The 19,116-nt window shown below is 39.1% G+C and overlaps 5 protein-coding genes, 1 non-coding gene and 7 pseudogenes across 17 annotated transcripts; 6 read left to right on the top strand and 7 right to left on the bottom strand.

The window, feature by feature from the left end:
* Positions 1–521: 521 nt before the first annotated feature.
* LOC147942882 (U2 spliceosomal RNA) lies at positions 522–717 on the top strand. Its single transcript, XR_015560639.1, has one exon. It is a non-coding gene; the product is annotated as a U2 spliceosomal RNA (small nuclear RNA).
* Positions 718–1,103: 386 nt separating this feature from the next.
* Positions 1,104–2,919, bottom strand: LOC104792071 (non-functional pseudokinase ZRK6-like). Its single transcript, XM_010518103.2, has 3 exons — positions 2,781–2,919; positions 2,140–2,494; positions 1,104–2,016 (listed from the first exon to the last, which is right to left on the bottom strand). The coding sequence occupies exons 2-3, from the start codon at positions 2,390–2,392 to the stop codon at positions 1,292–1,294; spliced, it is 978 nt and encodes a 325-aa protein (XP_010516405.1). The 5' UTR covers positions 2,393–2,494; positions 2,781–2,919; the 3' UTR covers positions 1,104–1,291.
* Positions 2,920–3,203: 284 nt separating this feature from the next.
* Positions 3,204–4,393, bottom strand: LOC104792070 (non-functional pseudokinase ZED1 pseudogene; annotated as a pseudogene). The gene has a single exon (XR_015559736.1). The product of XR_015559736.1 is annotated as a non-functional pseudokinase ZED1 pseudogene (transcript).
* A 178-nt stretch (positions 4,394–4,571) lies between these two features.
* Positions 4,572–5,997, bottom strand: LOC109124926 (serine/threonine-protein kinase ZRK4-like). The gene is made up of 2 exons (XM_087454319.1): positions 5,647–5,997; positions 4,572–5,247 (listed from the first exon to the last, which is right to left on the bottom strand). The coding sequence occupies exons 1-2, from the start codon at positions 5,885–5,887 to the stop codon at positions 4,772–4,774; spliced, it is 717 nt and encodes a 238-aa protein (XP_087310445.1). The 5' UTR covers positions 5,888–5,997; the 3' UTR covers positions 4,572–4,771.
* Positions 5,998–6,088: 91 nt separating this feature from the next.
* On the top strand, positions 6,089–7,314 carry LOC109133355 (serine/threonine-protein kinase ZRK1 pseudogene; annotated as a pseudogene).
* A 360-nt stretch (positions 7,315–7,674) lies between these two features.
* Positions 7,675–8,999, top strand: LOC104699187 (serine/threonine-protein kinase ZRK1 pseudogene; annotated as a pseudogene).
* Positions 8,966–10,612, top strand: LOC104699186 (serine/threonine-protein kinase ZRK3 pseudogene; annotated as a pseudogene). The gene has a single exon (XR_015559733.1). The product of XR_015559733.1 is annotated as a serine/threonine-protein kinase ZRK3 pseudogene (transcript).
* A 166-nt stretch (positions 10,613–10,778) lies between these two features.
* On the bottom strand, positions 10,779–12,390 carry LOC104792069 (non-functional pseudokinase ZRK2). 2 transcript variants are annotated; one of them, XM_087454320.1, is made up of 2 exons: positions 12,140–12,375; positions 10,779–12,069 (listed from the first exon to the last, which is right to left on the bottom strand). In XM_087454320.1, exon 2 carries the CDS (start codon positions 12,003–12,005, stop codon positions 11,208–11,210), a length of 798 nt encoding a protein of 265 aa, XP_087310446.1. In that variant the 5' UTR covers positions 12,006–12,069; positions 12,140–12,375; the 3' UTR covers positions 10,779–11,207. The 2 variants fall into 2 exon arrangements, with proteins under 2 accessions (XP_087310446.1, XP_010516400.1); XM_010518098.3 differs by having other exon boundaries at positions 10,779–12,390.
* Positions 12,391–12,529: 139 nt separating this feature from the next.
* LOC104792068 (serine/threonine-protein kinase ZRK1 pseudogene) lies at positions 12,530–13,847 on the top strand (annotated as a pseudogene).
* Positions 13,698–15,656, bottom strand: LOC104792066 (serine/threonine-protein kinase ZRK7). Of its 7 annotated transcripts, XR_015559735.1 has the most exons (4): positions 15,268–15,587; positions 14,641–15,183; positions 14,424–14,570; positions 13,698–14,184 (listed from the first exon to the last, which is right to left on the bottom strand). XR_015559735.1 is itself a non-coding variant. In XM_087454321.1 (3 exons), exons 1-2 carry the CDS (start codon positions 15,473–15,475, stop codon positions 14,447–14,449), a joined length of 945 nt encoding a protein of 314 aa, XP_087310447.1. In that variant the 5' UTR covers positions 15,476–15,587; the 3' UTR covers positions 13,698–14,184; positions 14,424–14,446. The 7 variants fall into 7 exon arrangements, 5 of the variants coding, with proteins under 5 accessions (XP_087310447.1, XP_010516395.1, XP_087310448.1 ...); XR_015559734.1 differs by having other exon boundaries at positions 14,641–15,656; XM_087454321.1 differs by having other exon boundaries at positions 14,424–15,183.
* Positions 15,657–15,911: 255 nt separating this feature from the next.
* LOC104792065 (serine/threonine-protein kinase ZRK1 pseudogene) lies at positions 15,912–18,631 on the top strand (annotated as a pseudogene). The gene is made up of 2 exons (XR_015559731.1): positions 15,912–17,299; positions 17,416–18,631. The product of XR_015559731.1 is annotated as a serine/threonine-protein kinase ZRK1 pseudogene (transcript).
* Positions 17,123–18,483, bottom strand: LOC104792064 (serine/threonine-protein kinase ZRK7). The gene has a single exon (XM_010518091.2). The coding sequence runs from the start codon at positions 18,481–18,483 to the stop codon at positions 17,296–17,298; it is 1,188 nt and encodes a 395-aa protein (XP_010516393.1). The 3' UTR covers positions 17,123–17,295.
* LOC147942881 (arabinogalactan protein 23 pseudogene) lies at positions 18,623–18,928 on the bottom strand (annotated as a pseudogene). The gene has a single exon (XR_015559732.1). The product of XR_015559732.1 is annotated as an arabinogalactan protein 23 pseudogene (transcript).
* Positions 18,929–19,116: the final 188 nt, after the last annotated feature.

The following is a 19,116-nucleotide window of genomic DNA, read 5'->3' as shown; positions in this document are numbered from 1 at the left end:
ATGTCAGCTAAGACCAAGAAAGGGATATAGATACAAACAGAATCTGAGCAAAACTCGTTGGAAACACAATATTGGAGGAAGAAGCAAGAACAAAACCTAAATCTTGGAACTGCTCTGACTACAGTAATTTCTCACAAGGATCCAAAAGCAAACATAATAGTAGCTCAGATTGTAGTAAGGAAAGTGCCTAATTCAAGCATCATTTTAGTTCCCTGAGCAAGAAAGCTCCTCCAATATTGATTGCTTTGATGACTTTTTTTTTACAGGTTTACATCTTTCTTCCTATGGATTTTACATAGTTTTGTGATCAATGGCAAGTAATGCACATAGAGGATAAAGATGTGTAGAAAAAGGAATTGTAGTATTGTTTTGTCTTTATATGTGTTTTGACTAAAAAAACGAAAGGAGGCGTAGAGAAGAAAACTAAATTGTATTTTTTGAAAGTCCCACATCGGAGAGTTAGAGAGCGTTGGTCATATGCTTTGCAGTATAAAAACAAAGCTAAGCCGAACTTTTAATTCATACCTTTCTCGGCCTTTTGGCTAAGATCAAGTGTAGTATCTGTTCTTATCAGTTTAATATCTGATATGTGGGCCATCGGCTCACACGATATTAACTCTATTTTTTAAGGGAGAAAGCCCATCAAGATAGCTTGCTATCTGGGCTCTCGCGAGTCGCCCATGCGTTGAACTACTGCACGGGCTTGGCTCAACCCGCCAATCTGTTAGTTAAACATTTATGTCGGTTAAATTTAAAAGTAAACATCAGATACACCTCAACTCCAATTTGTAGATTTCTCAATCAGCCTGAGCTCTTTAGCCACTTGAAGTTGCTGCATTCAATGCATCTTGATTTACTTCATATTTTGGTCACATAAGTAATAAAGACTAGATTATACGAGAGGTCTTAGATTTACTTCATATTTGGTCACATGTTGAAAGCCAACTTCTGGACATTTGGAAGAAATGATCATAACAACAAAGAGTGTTACAAAAAGATCTCGGATTCTCTATCATTCAAGTCTGAAACATAAAAAAGAAATAAGGATAAGTCATTCTGTGATTATCTATGTTTCTATAGTAAAATCTTTGTGATTATCTATGTTTTTGTGTAAAATCTCTGTGACCTTATCTATCTCTCTTTGTGAAAGTGATAAACAATCTGCAGGTATCAGAAATTAGCTATCTACTGAATGTTAGACTGAAGTTACAATGGTATTTCCTGGCTTTGAACTATGGTTACAAAGGATCAGTGAGTGAAATTTCATCATACGGGGCTCATCCGATACATCTCAACTCCAATTTGTAGATTTCTCAATCAGCCTGAGCTCTTTAGCCACTTGAAGCATGCTAGTCAACGGGTCTCCTAAGTTGCTGCCTCCAATGCATCTCAACGCTAATCTAAGAAAGGCTTTAACAGGCCAAGCAGCTGGATCACTCATATCTGAATCTACAACCTCTGCATACCCAAACTTTCTCAGTATCTTAGTAACATGATGGTGAAGCGGGAAACGAGTATCGTCATAAGGTTTGATGAACAAGTCAGAAAATGCTCTCAGCATATCCGAAGATAGGGATAGCTCATCATCAACTTCCTTTATCTGTACAAGAGCTAGCATGAATGCTCCAAAGCTGTGCATATCAGTCTTTGTCGTGACCTTTCCAGTTGACTTGTAATCCGGATCAATGACAGGTAAGTTACATACACCAAGCCCATGTGTTCCCTTTAATGTATTGTGCCTAAACTCATGGTATTTTTGCAATGTATCATCATGAACAAATGTCTCTCCCTCAGGGATTGGGATACAGTTGCAGAAGTTCCCAAGCTTTGTAACCCCATTTCCATCTAAGAAAATTGTGAAAGGATCTAGATTTGAATGGATGAAAGCCCTTGAGAATGCTGTGTGAAGGTAAGTCAAAGCGTTTGCAACCTCTCTTGCTATCTTTATCCTCCTCAGATTTCCAGGATGAGATGCAAGCAGTGGACCAAGAGTTATAATCTCTGCATACTCAAAAACTAAGACAGGAGGAGTGAACTCAAGACAACATCCCAACAACTTAAGGAAGTTCTTATGACCACTCACCATCGATGAGATCGCTATGTCGCGACATATCTCTTTCATATCAAGTGTGTATTTACCTTTCTTGATGAGTACTAGACGGTCATCGAGCATGCCTTTATAGCAACGGTAATAAACATCAATCCGGGAAGCACGGTTACTTTGGCAGAAGTTATCTGTTGCTTTGATGATCTGACCGTAAGAAAAGTTCTTGATAGGATTGCATTTTGCATCACAACATTCAATCAGCTGTTTCAGAACAACCGCACCATTCTCCTTGACATTTCTCTGGCGTGTCTTGGCTCCGATTGTTTTTGTTCTCAACCAATCCATCTTATAGACTCTACAAAGGTTTATCCTTTAGAGCAGAAGAAGACAAAAAGTTCATCTGTGTGAAAAATTCCCATAGAAACTCCATTGATTCATTCTCCACAGCTGAAATAAAGAGAGTGAGTACTTTAAATCATTGAATTTGCAGTGAAGAAAACTAGATTAGATTTCTAGCAAATAAACTCAATCCAACCTTCTTGATCTCTAATGTCAACAGAACAAGACTAGCACTAAAGAAAATTTCAATAGCTTCTGATGAGTTTATGAAACTAATGAACACCAAAGCTGAAAGGAAGATACTGTTCAAAGCTGAAAGGAAGATATGTTGACAATAACTAGAATCCAACCTTTAATAATGTCTACGATATTGAATTCAGAATTGAAATCGTACCTCAGAAGCAAAAGCACCATGAATGCTGCAGAGTAAGAGAAAGAAGAAGGAAGCAATATCAAAATTGGGTATATTAGGAATAATATATTCCCTAAAAAGGTGGGTTTGGTCCAATACCAAAGTGTGTAGTCGGCTAAAGAAAATAGTTGACTTTGAGCAGCAGCCACCAGCATGAGACTGAATGTGTTCACACTTGGTTTGTTTTCACATTGGAGGCAAAGTGACATTTTTTGGCTTGCCCAGATATAATCACTATTCAGTAATGGAATAATCAAGAAAATTAGCTCAGTACTTGACATCTGAGCTCTTGATAGAGAAGTACAAAGACAAGTAGCAACAAGAACTCAAACACATTGAGACATCACTAGAAGCTCACACTTAGGAGAGTTCAGTATTTGACATCTGAGTTCTGAAGTTACTCTCTTTGGCTTGCCAAGATAATGTCTTTATTCAATAATGGAATCCATAAAAAGAGAGCTCAGTATTTCTTGATTTCTTCATGATAGAACAAACAAAAGAACTCAAAATACATTGAGACATCACGAAAACTTCTCAGAGTTTATCATTCTTTCAAGAATAAAGAATCTAACAAGAGAAGGAAGAGTAATTAAGAGAGTTTCTCAATCAGTGAGCTCTTTAGCAACTTCAAGCATACCACTCACTGGATCTTCTTTCTTGTATCTCACACACCTCAAAGCTAACCTAAGAAAGGCTTCAACCTGTGACCGTCTCAGAACCAAATCATCACCACCACCCAAACCATTCCATATCTCTTTATCAACAATCTCATCAAACCCATTTCTCTCCATTACCTCAGACACATGGTCGTTAAGAGACATAGGAGTCTCACCAGGTCCATTAAACACAGCAGCTCTTCCAGACAACAAAACCAACATCACAACACCAAAGCTATAAATATCAACTTTCTCAGTAACTTTCATAGTCCAGTAATAATCTGGATCAACAAAACCAATCACACCTTTCACTTCATCTTCTACATACAGCTCTCCCTCTGGTATTGCAACACAGAACCAGAAATCAGAAAGCTTCGCCGTCCAATTCTCATCAATGAAAATGTTCGTCGGATTTATATTCCGATGGATTATAGTCTCTGGAAACGCCGTGTGGAGATAAATCACAGAAGTAGCTATCTCTTTAGCAATCTTCAATCTCACTTTCCATGGCAAAACCTCTCCACTTGAGATTCCTCCGTCTTTACTAAGCGGTCCGTGTTCTGTGTACTCACAGACTAAAGCTGGAAGATCAAATTCCAAACAACAACCTATAAGCTTAAAGGTATTCTTGTGTCCACTCATCTGAGAGGATACAGAGATATCTCGATACACTTCTGTGAAGTTTGAGAAGGTTTGACTCGACCATTTCTTGATTGAAACTGGTCTTTCTTCGATTACGCCTCTGTACCAAATGAAATATCCCCAACTAGAGATTACTTGGCTCTCGGAGAAATTGTCAGTCGCTTTAAGGATTTGATCGGAGGAGAAGCAACGAATCGGATTGGTTTTGCCGTCGAACGAAGCGATTAGCTCCTCCAATAGAATCCCTCCGTTCTTCAAATCCGATATTTTCTTCTTCTTCTTGTTATTCTTACTCATTAGATGAATGGAGCAGAGAGGTAAACAAAAACAAATTCAAAAGTAAAGATCTTTACAGAGAAAAATCGTAACTTTGTTTTTTTCAAAAGAGCAAGCTTGATCTGTTCTTCTCCTCGAGAAGATCGTTTCTATTTGGATCAAAATTCCGACAATTAGATATTTCAGTTTGATCCATATCTTTTCACTTACTAAACAATTCACCCAATAAAATTATATAATCACATCTACACCCTCAACTAGACATTTCAATTTGATCCACATCTTCTTTACTATTACACATTGAACCAGTAAATATACAATAGCTACTCTATGCCCACAAAGCCTCAAACGTATTCAGAACCAAAGATAATAATACTTCAATTTGGTCCAAAGTGAGTATTAAATTTTGTAAAAACCACTTTCTGTCCATCTCTCAATCTTTTTAAGTTCTTTGGCAGCTTCCATCATCTTTGGAACATCACCTCTATGACCAGTGCATCTGAGTGAGAGCGTTAGGACTGCTTCCATCAGCCGTATCTTGTGTTCTTCGGTTACATCGTCACCTATACTTTCCAATATATTTGGATCCAACATCTCAAAGATTCTTCCCTCTTCCACAAATTTGGATACCCTATCTGAAATCCTCATATTCATGACATTTTGTTTGTCTTCAAACTCTTCAAATAGACTCTCATCTTCACTGCAGCAACAATCAACCACTCCATACATACTCGTGAAAAAGTTTTGCAACAACACTCCAAAGCTAAAAACATCGGTATACTCAGTGATCAATCCGGTGGCCGCATAGTTGTACTCAAGGTAATCTAATGTTCCTTCTACTCTATCAGCATGAACCTTAACAAATGTCTCTCCTTCTGGTATTGACACACAAAGACAAAACCCACTTAACTTTGCTGTCCCATTTGAATCCAAGAAAATGTTAGAAGGTTGTATATCCGTATGAATCATAGTTCTTGAAAACGCGGTGTGAAGGTAAGAAGCAGCAATTGCAATCTCTTTCACAATTTTTATCCTCATTCCCCATGGCAAAAACATTCCCGGGTTTGGAGTATTGAAAGGTATACGTTCTGCATACTCACAAACTAAGACCGGATGCTCAAATTCAAGACAGCAACCTAACAATTTGAGAAAATTCTTGTGACCACTCACCATTGACGAGACCGCAATGTCACGACAAATCTTTTCTAATGTATCAGATTTGTATAAATTCCATATGGCTCTTTTGATCAGAACAGGACGGTTTTGGAGCATACCTCTGTACATGAACTCGAACCGAACCACGAGATTGCTCTCGCTGAAGTTATCAGTGGCTTCGAGGATTTCGTTAGCAGAGAAGGTTTTAATTGGATTGGATTTGCCGTTGCAAAGCTCGATGAGATCTTCTAAGAGTACCTTCCCGTTCTCTTGGAACAATCTTAGCCGTTGATTTGCTTCTAAGTTCTTCTTCTTCGTCTTCTTACTCCAAAAACTCATCTTCTGATCATTCATCAGCATCAAAGACTTGACCGAACACGATACCTTTCCCCGTGAAATTATGAGACTGGTAGGTCAACGAAATACAAATAAATAAAATATTATTGATCTTTAAAGTAATACAGTAGCTTAAAAGACTTGTCTTTTTATTAAGAACAATATAAAGTTTTAGTTTTTTATAAAGTTGGAATTTTTATCAGTATTTTGGAGCTGAAATCGACGATGAGATCATCTTGGAGAAGGAAGAAGACTGTGGAAGACAAGCGTAATGAATGGTCCTTCAACAATGGAGGAACTTTTCTTCAGGAACTTATCGCCGATTGTAATGGTATCTCAAACCCTATCCGTTTCTTCTCTTCCGATCAAATCCTCAAGGCCACGGATCGATTCGATCCCAGTTTTAACCTCTCTCGTCGTAGACTCTTTACCTGGTACAAGGGCGTTATCGAAGACCGACCTTACGCGATCAAGAAATTCACAGAGTCGGAGTTTACAGAAGAGTGAGTGAGAGAGGTTTACAACGACATTGTCTTATCTACTCAGGTAAGCAATCAAAGTAGTTTTCTCAAACTCTTGGGTTGTTCTCTCGAGTTTCACCTTCCTGTTATAGTGTTTGAATACCCAGAGAATGGAGTTTTGAACGAGCGAGGAGGTTTTGGTTGCGAGGATGGTCCATTGTTGCCTTGGAATGTTCGGTTGAAGATTGCTGTGACTTATCTTCACACAGCTTTCTCTAGGATTATTATACATAGAGATATCAAGCCGACGAATGTTTTCTTGGATAGGAACTGGTCGGCTAAGCTGACTGATTTCACGTTTTCTGTGTCACCCCCTGAGGGTAAGTCTTGGATTGAAGATGAGGTGATGGGAACTTTTGGATACATGGATCCGGTTTACTACACCACGGGTTTAGTGACTGAATATATTGATGTGTTCAGCTTTGGAGCCTTTATGTTGGTTCTTTTGTTGGGAAGACCAGCTGTTTTGGTTGGAACAAGTGGGGTTCATTGTAATATTCTTGGTTATGTGAAGGATCTGCAGGAGAGAGGAGAAAGTGTTGAATTTGGGATTAATGATTTGAACGACGTGAGGTGTAGTCAGATGAAAATGTTTCTTGAGCTGGCACTGAGATGCTGTGAGGAGAGGAATGAAGACAGGCCAAAGATGATCTTGGTGGCCAAAGAGATTAAGCTGATAGAAGGATTACTCGATTGTTAAAGCCTGAGATGCTGGAGAATGGGTCTGAGGATGGTCACCTGGATTTCGTATTTTTAGAAGTAATATGATTTTGGGGTGAAACTTCATTTTGATTTGGAAAGAGTTTAGAGAGTAGATAAACAATATCTTTTGGTTTTGGAATCAGGCAAAACATGTAGGATGATTGTGGTTTTCTGAGAAGCTCGGTCTCGAACTAAGGAGTAAAGAGAACTTGCTTGAAATGTTTCTTATTTGAACTTGCTACAAAGTCGAAGCCTCATGAAAGTTCCCGTGTTGATATATCCGAGGTAAACATGATTAGTCTGTATTAGAAGTTGTAGATTAATCATGTTACCAGAACTGATATTGTTTCTTGTTCACGTTAATGATAATACGTTCTGTGGACACGAATTGGTGATGACTGATGGAGTCAGGTCAAAATGGGACCCAAAAATGTAGCCAATGTTGGAATTTTCAACGAAGGAACTGGAAAAAATTGTCTTTGTATGCTTTGAAGATCAAATTGATTCTTTCAGAAGCAGCTTTAGGTCTTTCTTGTTTTTGGAAGAAAACTGTAGACCTCTTTGCCAAGAAATTGATTAATTTGTTTAATGGAATCGATGGTGAAGCTGAAGAAGAATCTGACATATGGGTTTTTCGGAAGAAGTAAGGAAGAAAGGAGGTTCTTGGAGAACGGAAGCATCTTCTTGAAAGAGCTCATCGCTGATTGTAACGGTAAATCCATTCCTTTACGCAGTTTTGCTTCTTCCCAGATCATGAAAGCCACCAAGAATTTTGACTCCAGTTGTTTTGTCTCTGAGGGAGCAATCTACAAGTGGTTTAAAGGTATCATAGAAGATAAATACTACTTGATCAAGAGATTTCACGAGGATAGATTCATAGAAAACGAAGTTAGAGAGCCTTACAAAGACATAGTCTTGTCTGCTCGGATGAGCAATCACAGCAACTTTCTGAAACTAGTTGGATGTTGCTTCGACTTCAGTTTTCCGGTTTTTGTGTTTGAATATGCAGAACATGGAGTTCTGAATCAGCGAGGGTGTATCACAATTAACGGAGAAGAGTCTATATTGCCATGGAGTGTACGGTTGAAGATAGGAAAGGAGATTGCAAACGCTGTGACTTATCTTCACATGGCATTCCCTAAGATCACTATACATAGAGACATTACGCCAAAAAATATTTTCCTGGACAAGAATTGGACTGCAAAGTTGTCTGATTTCTCGCTCTCCATAACGCTCCCTGAGGGAAAATCAAGAATAGAAGCTACAAGGATTGGGGGATCCTACGGGTTCCTCGATCCATTACATTATGTCACAAAATTTGTGACTGAATATACCGATGTCTACAGCTTTGGAGTCTGTTTGTTGGTTTTTCTCACTGGCAGACCGCCTTACGACCACGCTAGATCTTGTGGGGATATTCAACATATTGCTGGCTCTGTGAAAGACTTATATGAGGATGGGAAGCTCGATGAAAATTGATCCAATGATGGCAAAAGACATCACAAGCGGCCAAAGATTGCAAGTGGAAGCGTGTGTGATGCTGGCTTTGAGATGCTGCAAGGAGAGAGATGTAGACAGACCAAAGATGATCCAAGTAGCCAAGGAACTCAAGCGGATTGAGCGAATAGAACCGTCACTAGATGCTATGTCTAAATTGTTAAAGCGGGAGATGCTGGAAGATGGGTCAAGTATGGTCAAGTGGACAAAGAAATTCGGAATAAGATTGAGATCATGCTCATACTAAGTTTCTGTATCACTGGATTTCTCATTGCATTACTTTTTGGGTAAAGCTTCAGAACCATGTAGAATGGTTCTAAAGTTTGCATAGAATCTTGGTGTTGAACTAAGGAGTAGTGTGATTCTAAGCATATATATTTGAAATTTTGGCTTGAATGCTTTCTTTTTAAACCAAATTCTCTGAATCTTAATAGTTACATAGCCAGAGAGATTTGAAAACAGAGAAATACTTTTTATGGAGAGGGTTTTAGGTTTGTCACAATTTAAGACTTTGTCTGGGTTCGACTTTCAAAAGTCCTTCTATCGACCCGAGTTCTTTGACCAAATCGATCATCTTTCAACGAATAGTTCTGTCTTCAAACAAAAGGTACTGTCTTGTATTAAAAGATTGGATTTTAGCTCTATGTAAGAAAATTTTCGTCTTTTTGGTTTTGGTGGAAAAATTTTGAACATCTTCGCTCAAAAATTCTCTATATTTGTTAAATGGAATCGATGACGAAGAGATTGAAGCAATATCTGAGATATGGGACCGTGAAAAAGAAGGAAAGAAGCATGAAGAAGAAGGAGAGATGGTTCTTGGAGAACGGAAGCGTCTTCTTGAAAGAGCTCATCGCTGGTTGTAATGGTAAATCCATTCCTATACGCAGCTTTACTTCTTCCGATATCTTGAAAGCCACCAGTAATTTCGATTCCAGTTGTTTTGTCGCTCAAGAAGGGTTCTACATATGGTACAGAGGTGTAATCGAAGATAGATCTTACATGATCAAGAGATTCTCCGAGTATAAAGTTACTGATTACAGAGTTGGGGAGGTTTATAAAGACATTGTCCTGTCTGCTCGGATGAGCAACCACAACAATTTTCTTAAACTATTAGGATGTTGTCTTGAGTTCCCTTTTCCGGTTCTTGTGTTTGAATATGCTGAATATGGAGTTTTGAATCACAGAGGAGGTGTTATGATTAACGGGGAGGAATCTTTATTGCCTTTGAGTTTAAGGTTGAAGATTGGGAAGGAGATTGCAAATGCCTTGGCTTATCTTCACATGGCGTTTCCTAAGATCATCATTTATAGAGATGTTAAGCCAATGCATGTTTTCTTAGACGAGAACTGGACTGCAAAGTTGTCTGATCTATCTTTCTCAATATCGCTTGACGAGGGAAAGTCACAGATAGAAGCTGAAGACGTGCTTGGTACATATGGGTACCTTGATCCATTGTACTTTGCAACTAGACTTGTGACAGAATATACCGATGTGTACAGCTTTGGAGTCTTTTTGATGGTTATTATGACTGGCAGATCGGTTTACTTCACCGGATCTGATGGGTACATTGTAAGTATTCGTGGATATGTAAAAGGCTTATATGAGAATGGGAAGCTCAGTGAAGTCATATGTCCTATGATGATGAAAGACATTACAAGTGCTCAAAGAGTACAGGTGGAAGCTTGTGTTTTACTTGCTCTGAGATGCTGTGAGGAGAGGGATGAAGACAGACCGAAGATGATTCAGGTAGCTAAAGAATTCAAACGGATTGAGACATCAATTTGAGATCATAGCTAGAGATCATTTCTGCTCTTAGATTGTATAGCCAAGTTTCAGAATCATTACTTTCTAAAGTTTTGAAAGCATATGATTACAGACCTGAAGAATGCAAAAAGCTTAAGGGGTTAGAAAGACTTGTCAAAGCGTCTTTGTCTGAACCAAACAAAGCTTATGTTGTATATGGTCTTTCTATGTTTATCAGATTTCTCTAGTATTTTTGTTGATAGTAACATGACCCTAGATGGCTAGATTTCCAGATTGCCCCTAACCCTGATGGTAGCGTAATGAAACTGTGAAGCTATCTCTGCATTATTAGTTGCAGAACTTTCAAAGATGATTTACAATGCCCAGTTTTACATCTACTTCCAGCTATGTTTGCCTGCAAGTTTGGTATATCGTAGATATAATATAACTAATCATGGGAACAAGAACCAGTTTTATTTAACAGGAAATTACATTAAGAAATGGGATACATAAATGCTCAGATATGAATCTTCTAATAAGAAACACACTCTCATAGAAGGTCAAAGTTCAAGTAGTATGTTTCTCCGAGCTTTTCTGAGTTATTGCTATATGGACGAATCTGAGTTCAATACTTCAGAAATTTTTTTTTCAAACTTTTGACTTCACAGTCCAAGAACACAGAAGAGGTCTTTAGCTAGAATCTTTCATTGATGTCTCAATCCGCACGAGTTCCTTAGCTACTTGGATCATCTTTGGTCTCACTTAATCTCATCTCAGCGCAAGTATACAACACCTTTTTGCGGTTTCAAATTCCAGTAGACTATTTGTTCAAACCGTTGACATTTTAAGAAATGTTTTTCAAACTTAGCTATTTGCTCTAGCTAGTATCTCAAAAACAATGACTCAATCTGCTTGAGTTCTTTAGCTATTTGTATCATCTTCGGTCTGTTTTCATCTCTCACCTCGCAACATTTAAGCGCCAAAACCACACATGCATCCACAAGCTCTTTTTGAGCACTTGTAATGTCTTCCATCACCTTCGGATCTATTACACCATCGAGTTCCCCATTCTCATGAAAGCCTTTCACGTAGCTACCAATATGTTTGTAGTCCCCATCATATCTACTGGATGCGAGAGCTTGTTTACCAGTGAGAATAACCATCAAGAAGACTCCAAAGCTGTACACATCGGTATACTCCGTCACAACTTTCGTAGTATAATATATTGGATCGAGGTACCCGACTGTTCCTTGAACGCAATCAACTTCAATTCTTGATTTTCCCTCAGGGAGGTTTATGGAGATTGAGAAATCAGACAACTTTGCATTCCAGTTCTTGTCCAAGAAAACATTCCTTGGCTTAATGTGTCTATGTATGAGGATCTTAGGGAACGCCATGTGAAGATAAGTTGCAGCATTTGCAATCTCTTTTCCAATCTTCAACCTTAAACCCAAAGGCAAGAAAGATTCTTCACCGTTAACCGTAACACCTCCTCTATGATTCAAAACTCCATGTTCTGCGTATTCAAACACAAGAACAGGGAGACTAAACTCGAGACTTATTCCTAATAGCTTTAAAAAGTTGTTGTGGTTGCTCATCCGAGCAGACAAGACAATCTCGTTGTAAACCTCAGCTACTCTGTAATGAGTAACATTGTACTCGGAGAATCTTTTGATCATGTAAGATCTATCTTCGATGATACCTTTGTACCATACGTAGAATCCTTCTGCTGTTACAAAAGAGCTGGAATCGAAGTCATTGGTAGCTCTTAAGATCTCGGAAGAAGTAAAGCTGCGTATAGGAATAGATTTACCATTACAATCAGCGATAAGTTCTTTCAAGAAGATGCTTCCGTTGTCCAAGAACCATCTTTCTTCCTGACTGCTCTTTTCTTTTTCCTTCCTTCTCTCGAACGATTCAGATCTCAGACTCTGCTTCAACTTCTTCACCATTGATTTCATCTAAACAACGTTTAAAAACATTGCCGTGGTTGCTCATCTACACTCAGACTACTACTGGCTGTTTCAGCTTTTCCTCTTCGAACAAGATAGACTTGATGATATCTGAACTGAATGCATAAAAGATGGATCTTTGGGCTTTAATTTTGCATAGGCCCTTAAACTTGGCCCAATACATTCTATAGTTGCTTCTTCTTTCTTATGTCAGCTAAAAGCTTGTCTGTCGTTTGGGATCAGAAAGAACAGAGAGCTTTTGACTTTCAGAAGCTTTTAGGTAAAAGGTGTCCTCTTTATTCATCTCACTAACAAAAGGTTAATACTTTGCTGAGGGGAAACCATAATCTTTTGTCCCCAAAGAATTAAGTTTGAGAAAAGGAAATTAATGAAGAAGCAGTATCTGAAATCTGGGTCTGGGACAAGGAAGGAGAAGGACAAGAAGAAGAGGTGGTTCTTGGACAACGGAAGTAACTTCTTAAGAGAACTTGCCGCTGATTGTAACGGTAAATCTGTTCCTATTCGCAGCTTTTCTCCTGAGCAGATCTTGAAAGCTACCAGTGATTTCGATTCGGGTTGTTTTGTCTCGCAAGATGTATACTATAAGTGGTATAGAGGTGAAATCGAAGACAGACCTTACATGATCAAGAGATTCTCAGAGGATGAAATTACAGGACACAGAGTTGATGAGGTTTACAACGACATTGTCTTGTCTGCACGGATGAGCAATCACAGCAACTTTCTTAAACTGTTGGGATGTTGTCTCGAGTTCCCTTTTCCTGTTCTTGTGTTTGAATTCGCAGAACATGGAGTTTTGAATCAGAGAGGAGGTGTTGTGGTTAACGGAGAGGAATCTTTATTGCCATTGAGTTTACGGTTAAAGATTGGGAAAGAGATTGCTAATGCTGTGAGTTATCTTCACATGGCGTTCCCTAAGATCATCATACATAGAGATGTTAAGCCAATGCATGTTTTCTTGGACAAGAACTGGACAGCAAAGTTTTCTGATTTATCCTTCTCGATATCTCTCCCTGAGGGCAAATCAAGAATAGAAGCTGAAAGAGTTTTGGGAACATTTGGGTATGTCGATCCATTATATCATACCACGAGTGTTGTGACTGAATATACAGATGTTTACAGCTTTGAATCTGTTTGCTGGTTATTTTTACTGGTAAACCGGCTGTTATCACTATTTCCGATGGAGATCTCCAAGGTATTCTTAGCTATGTGAGAGGGTTATATGAGAACGGGAAGCTCGATGAAGTAATAGATCCACTGTTGATGAAAGATATCACTAGTAGTCAAAGGTTGCAAGTCGAAGCGTGTGTGGTGCTTGCTTTGAGATGCTGCGAGAAGAGAGATGAAGACAGACCAAAGATGATCCAAGTAGCTAAAGAACTCAAACGGATTGAAACATCATTGAGAAATTCTAGCTAGAGATCCTCACGGAATTTTGTGAGATTAACTTTGAGATTTCTCTAAAGAGTAGGCATCACAAGAACATGAGTGCATTATGAAGTATAGAAACTCAGATTCTTAAATACAAGAGATATCGACTGCCTAAGAATACTTCCATTTGCAGTATTGATTGCTCGGGAATGTCATCACTCACGCTGTTTAACATCTACTGGTCTATCAGTTCAGTCAACAAACCTCGCTCCAGAAACTTTCCACTGTATCATGCCACACATTTTGTTACAGAATTAACCGGTCTGTATAGCTGCGGCGTTTTTTTGTTGGTTATTTTCACTAGAAGACCAGCTCTCTCGTTTTTCCTGGATCTGATGCGGATTGGGACGTCACTTTTGAGATCCTGACTAGACATCCTCTGTTCTGATATAAACTCCACTTAACTTTGATTGCATTTGAATTCTTGTCAATGTACTTTTTAGTAGTCTCAAGAAACCTGTGTCAGTGTATGACATGTGTTTGTGAATTGGAAGCAGTTTCTACAAGAACATGACTGAAAATGGGAGCATCTCTAATCTCCAAAAGAAGCTTTTTATTTTGCTTATATATAGGAGTGGCTATGTAAACAATCCTTGCATACAGCATATTACGTGAAAGAAGACTCGAAAACAAGATGATGATAACAATTTTTTCCATTACCGACTACACAAACACAATAGATAGATATAATCTCACCAGAAGGTCCAGAAGAGTTTGCTTCATGTATGGTTTTCTATCTTCTTGAGCTCTTTTGCAACGTCTATCATGCGAAGCACGTTTTCCCCTGCAGGTCTGAATCTAATACATTTCAAAGCAAGTTCAAGGAATGCTTCCATCTGCAGCCTTAAATGATCAGGAATATTGTCAGTTGTGCTATTCAACATCGAAGGGTCTATCAGTTCAGTGAACGGACCTCGCTCAAGAATCTCCCCAACATAATCAGGCAACATAATCAGCTTATAAATGTCACCATTAGCGGGTTCTTCATGCAATCTACGCTTTCCTGTCAAAAGACTTAGCATGATGAATCCAAGGTTGTAGATGTCAACATTCTCAGTGACAAAGCCTGTTGTTGCATACTGTGTCTCCACAAAGCCTGTTGTTCCGCAAACCATGTCTTGTACGCCCGATTGTCCCTCCGGAATCGATATGCTGAGGCCGAAAGAAGAGAGCTTAGCAGTCCAATTCTTGTCCAAGAAAACATTTTCAAGCTTTAAATCCCTATGGATTATAGTCCTAGGGAATTCAGTATGAAGATAAGTTACAGCAACTGCAATCTCCTTAGCGATCTTCAATCTTACATTCCAAGGCAAAGGCTTGATTACCATCCCCGCACCTCCTCGATAGGTAAGAGCTCCCATTTCTGGGTATTCACACACGAGAACCGGACGAGGAAACTCTAGACAACACCCTATAAGCTTGAGAACGTTTTTATGGCAGCTCATCATCGATGAGACTGCTATATCAAGGTAGAAATTGTGAGGGACTAAGTTTTCATATTTAATGCACTTGATCAGTACGGCTCTGTTTTCAATTGTACCTTTGTACCACAAGAATATGTCTTCATAGATTACGTAGTTCCAGTCGAAGTGGTTTGTGGCTTGAAGGATTTGGTGGGAAGAAAACGTACTGATGGGATTGTACTTACCTCCTGACGATGCAATAATTTCTTCCAACAATAAGCTCCCATGCTTCTGGAAATTGATCTTTTGTTGTTTCTTCTGTTTCCTCCTTGACGGGCACAACATCTCTGAATTCACAAATTGAGGTTAAAGATCATCTTGTGAAGGAAAGGACGCAAGAAATAATGAAAAGAAAGAAAGAGACGATAGAAACTCAAAGTCAAGTCAACTTTTGGTTTGGCTCTGGTTCTTTCTGTAGGACCATTCGTTTCGTTTCATCATCAATGAATAAGTTTGTTGGGCCTTAAGAAAATGGGCTACCATTGACTTTTTTTTAGACCCAAAACTACGTCTTTTGTTCCCTACGACTTTTTTGTGCCATTGTTATTGGGAACTTTATTTATTTACTTTTTAGTCCCGCGGACGGAAAGATTCTTAAGAAGTTCGAATCTTTTTTGAAACTTTTAGTTGGGCCTATTTTGAAATCGAGAGAGGCCCATATACTTGACGCAATACCCATTTTTTTAATTCTTGAGTTTTCTCTTCGTTGACACTTGACATTGACAGAATTCGGAGATCCAAAGGGAAACGTGAAACAACAGTTCTGAGCAGACTCTGGATTGAATATTATACCATCATCTTCAATCGAGAGTCAATGAAGAAACGTTATCTAACATCTGGGTCTGATAGAAGAAACAAGGAGAAGAGCTGGTTCTTGGACAACGGAGGCGTCTTTTTAAAAGAGCTAATTGCTGATTGTAATGGTAAATCCATTCCTATTCGCAGCTTTTCTTCTGAACAGATCTTGAAAGCCACCAGTAACTTCGATTTAGCCTGTTCTGTCTCACAAGGTGTGTACTATGAATGGTATAGTGGTAAAATCGAAGACAGATCTTACATGATCAAGAGGTTCTCCGATGATGAATTCACAAGAAGACACAGAGTTGGATCGGTTTACAATGATATTGTCTTGTCTGCTCGGATGAGCAATCACAGCAACTTTCTCAAACTGTTGGGATGTTGTCTCGAGTTCCCTTTTCCGGTTCTGGTGTTTGAATTCGCAGAACATGGAGTCCTGAACCAGCGAGGAGGGATTGTGGTTAATGGTGAAGAGTCTTTATTGCCATTGATTTTACGGTTGAAGATTGGGAAAGAGATTGCAAATGCTGTGAGTTATCTTCACATGGCGTTCCCTAAGATCATCATACATAGAGATGTTAAACCGATGCACGTCTTCTTGGACAAGAACTGGACTGCAAAGTTGTCTGATTTATCCTTCTCAATATCTCTCCCTGAGGGTAAATCAAGAATAGCAGCAGAATGGATTATGGGAACATTTGGGTATCTCGATCCATTATACTATGCCACTAGTTTTGTGACCCAATATACCGATGCGTACAGCTTCGGGGTCTTTTTGTTGGTTATTCTCACTGGCAAACCGGCTGTCTTCACTGATTCTGATGGAGATCCCCAAGGTGTTCTTGGCTATGTTAGAGGTTTATGTGAGGATGGGAAGCTTGATGAAGTCATTGATCCAATGTTGATGAAAGATATCACTAGTGGTCAAAGGTTGCAAGTCGAAGCGTGTGTGGTGCTTGCTTTGAGATGCTGCGAGAAGAGAGATGAAGACAGACCAAAGATGATCCAAGTAGCTAAAGAACTCAAGCGGATTGAAACATCATTGAGAAATTCTAGCTAGAGATCCTTATGGAACTTGATGAGATTAACTTTGAGATATCTTTGCAGAATAGGCATCAAAAGAAGAGCTATCAGTTACTTGGAATATGTATAGCTAAGTAAAATATCCCTCGATTATGAAGTATAGAAACTCAGATTCTTAGATACTAGAGTTATCTTGAAAGAAACCTCGTAAATGAGAAGATCCTAACAACTTTTCACTACTAAATACTGTATAAGAAATAGTCTCACAAGAAAAGTTTGTGGCGTCAGGTATGTTTTTCTATCTTTTTGAGTTCTTTTGCAACGTCTATCATACGGGGCACGTTCTCTCCTGGTCTGAATCTTACACATCTAAAAGCAAGCTCAATGAACGCTTCCATTTGCAGTCTTGAACGCTCGGGAATGTCATCACTCGCATTTTCCAACATCGACGGGTCTATCAGTTCAGTCAACAGACCTTGCTCAAGAAACTTCCCAACGTAGTCAGGCTTTACAGGAAGATAAACAGCGACATCCGAGTTGTATTCAGACTTTCCTGTCAAAAGAACTAGCATGATAATCCCAAGGCTATAGATGTCGACATTCTCGGTGACCAAACCTGTATTAAAGTAATCTGGTTCGACATAGCTTGATGTCCTGCAAACCATGTCTTCTACGCCCGTTTCTCCCTCTGGAATAAGTAAGCTGAGGCTGAAAGAAGAGAGCTTAGCAGACCAAGTCATGTCCAAGAAAATATTTGCAAGCTTTAAATCTCTATGGATTATAGTCCTGGGGAATTCGGTATGAAGATACGCTACAGCATCTGCTACCTCCTTAGCGATCCGCAACCTTACATTCCAAGGGAATGGCCGGAGTCCTTCCTTTCCGCGTCTTATGCAGTTTAGAGCTCCATTTTGTGGGTATTCACACACGAGAACCGGACGAGGAAACTCCAGACAACACCCCAAGAGCTGGAGAACATTCTTATGGCTACTCATCAAAGACGAAACAGCAATGTCGCGGGAGAAGTTGTCAGCCTCAAAAACAGAACAGTCTTGGAATTTCTTGATCAGTACGGGTCTGTTTTCAATCATGCCTTTGTACCACACGAATCTGTCTTCAGAGATTACATAGTTCCAGTCAAAGTGGTTTGTGGCTTGAAGGATTTGGTGGGAGGAAAACGTACGGATGGGATTGTATATACCTCCTGAAGTTGCAATGAGTTCTTCCAACAATAAGCCCCCGTTCGTCTGGAAATTTATCTCCTGCTCCTCTTTCTTCTTCTGCTTCTTTCTGAACAAACGCAACATCTCTAAACCCGGGAAATGAGATTGAAGAATGAAGATTGTCTTGTGTTGAAAGGGATGCAAGAAGGAAAGAGAGTCAGAAGAAGTGCTAGAACAAGTCAAGTCAACGAGGGTCACTTTACATGATTTGGAGCTTATGCAAAAAGTCAACAATTCATGACTTTCCATATGTTGTTAAATGCACAGTACATCTTAATTTGTTCTTGGTAAATAAATGTGAACAATCAGTTTTCACGTGATGACATTATGTAAGGATTAATTTACATTATGTAAGGGTTATTTGTTCTTGAAAATAAAATGAAGAAGATTAGAGAAAGCTTGTTTATTCATGAATCACTTTCTCTGTTTTATTAATAAACAAGAGAAATGGAAATAGGAAGTGAATAAGATCACATAATTAGTGTGTTACATAATGAAAGATAGCTTAGTGCAAGTAGTAGCTGAAGAGGGTCACAAGGGAAGCCCCAACCAAAGAGCCAAGAGCTGGCAACGCAGCTGAGGCGGCGTTTCCGGAGGGTCCTGGTGCCGGAGCTCCGGCTTCCTGTGCAGCCATGACGGAGGTCATGGAGGCAGCAGCGAAAAGCACACCACAAGCAATCTTCTTCATCTCCATTGTTGAGACCTGAAAGGCTTTTCTTTTCTTCTTTTTATTTAGTTTTTTTTTGTTGTGTTTTTTGAAGTTCTTGCAGGTCTGAGGAATATGGATGGTGTTGATGGGGTACTTATATGTGTGGAACTTGTGTTAATTTTAGTAATCTTTACTTTTTTCTTTACCTAAAAATAACAGAGTTTAAGGGAATT

Source organism: Camelina sativa, chromosome 6 (genome assembly GCF_030686135.1).
Source record: "Camelina sativa cultivar CO46 ecotype springtype chromosome 6, ASM3068613v1".
NCBI classification, from domain to species: Eukaryota; Viridiplantae; Streptophyta; class Magnoliopsida; order Brassicales; family Brassicaceae; genus Camelina; species Camelina sativa.
Note: the sequence above shows the minus strand (reverse complement) of the source record. Positions and strands in the feature narration are given on the sequence as shown.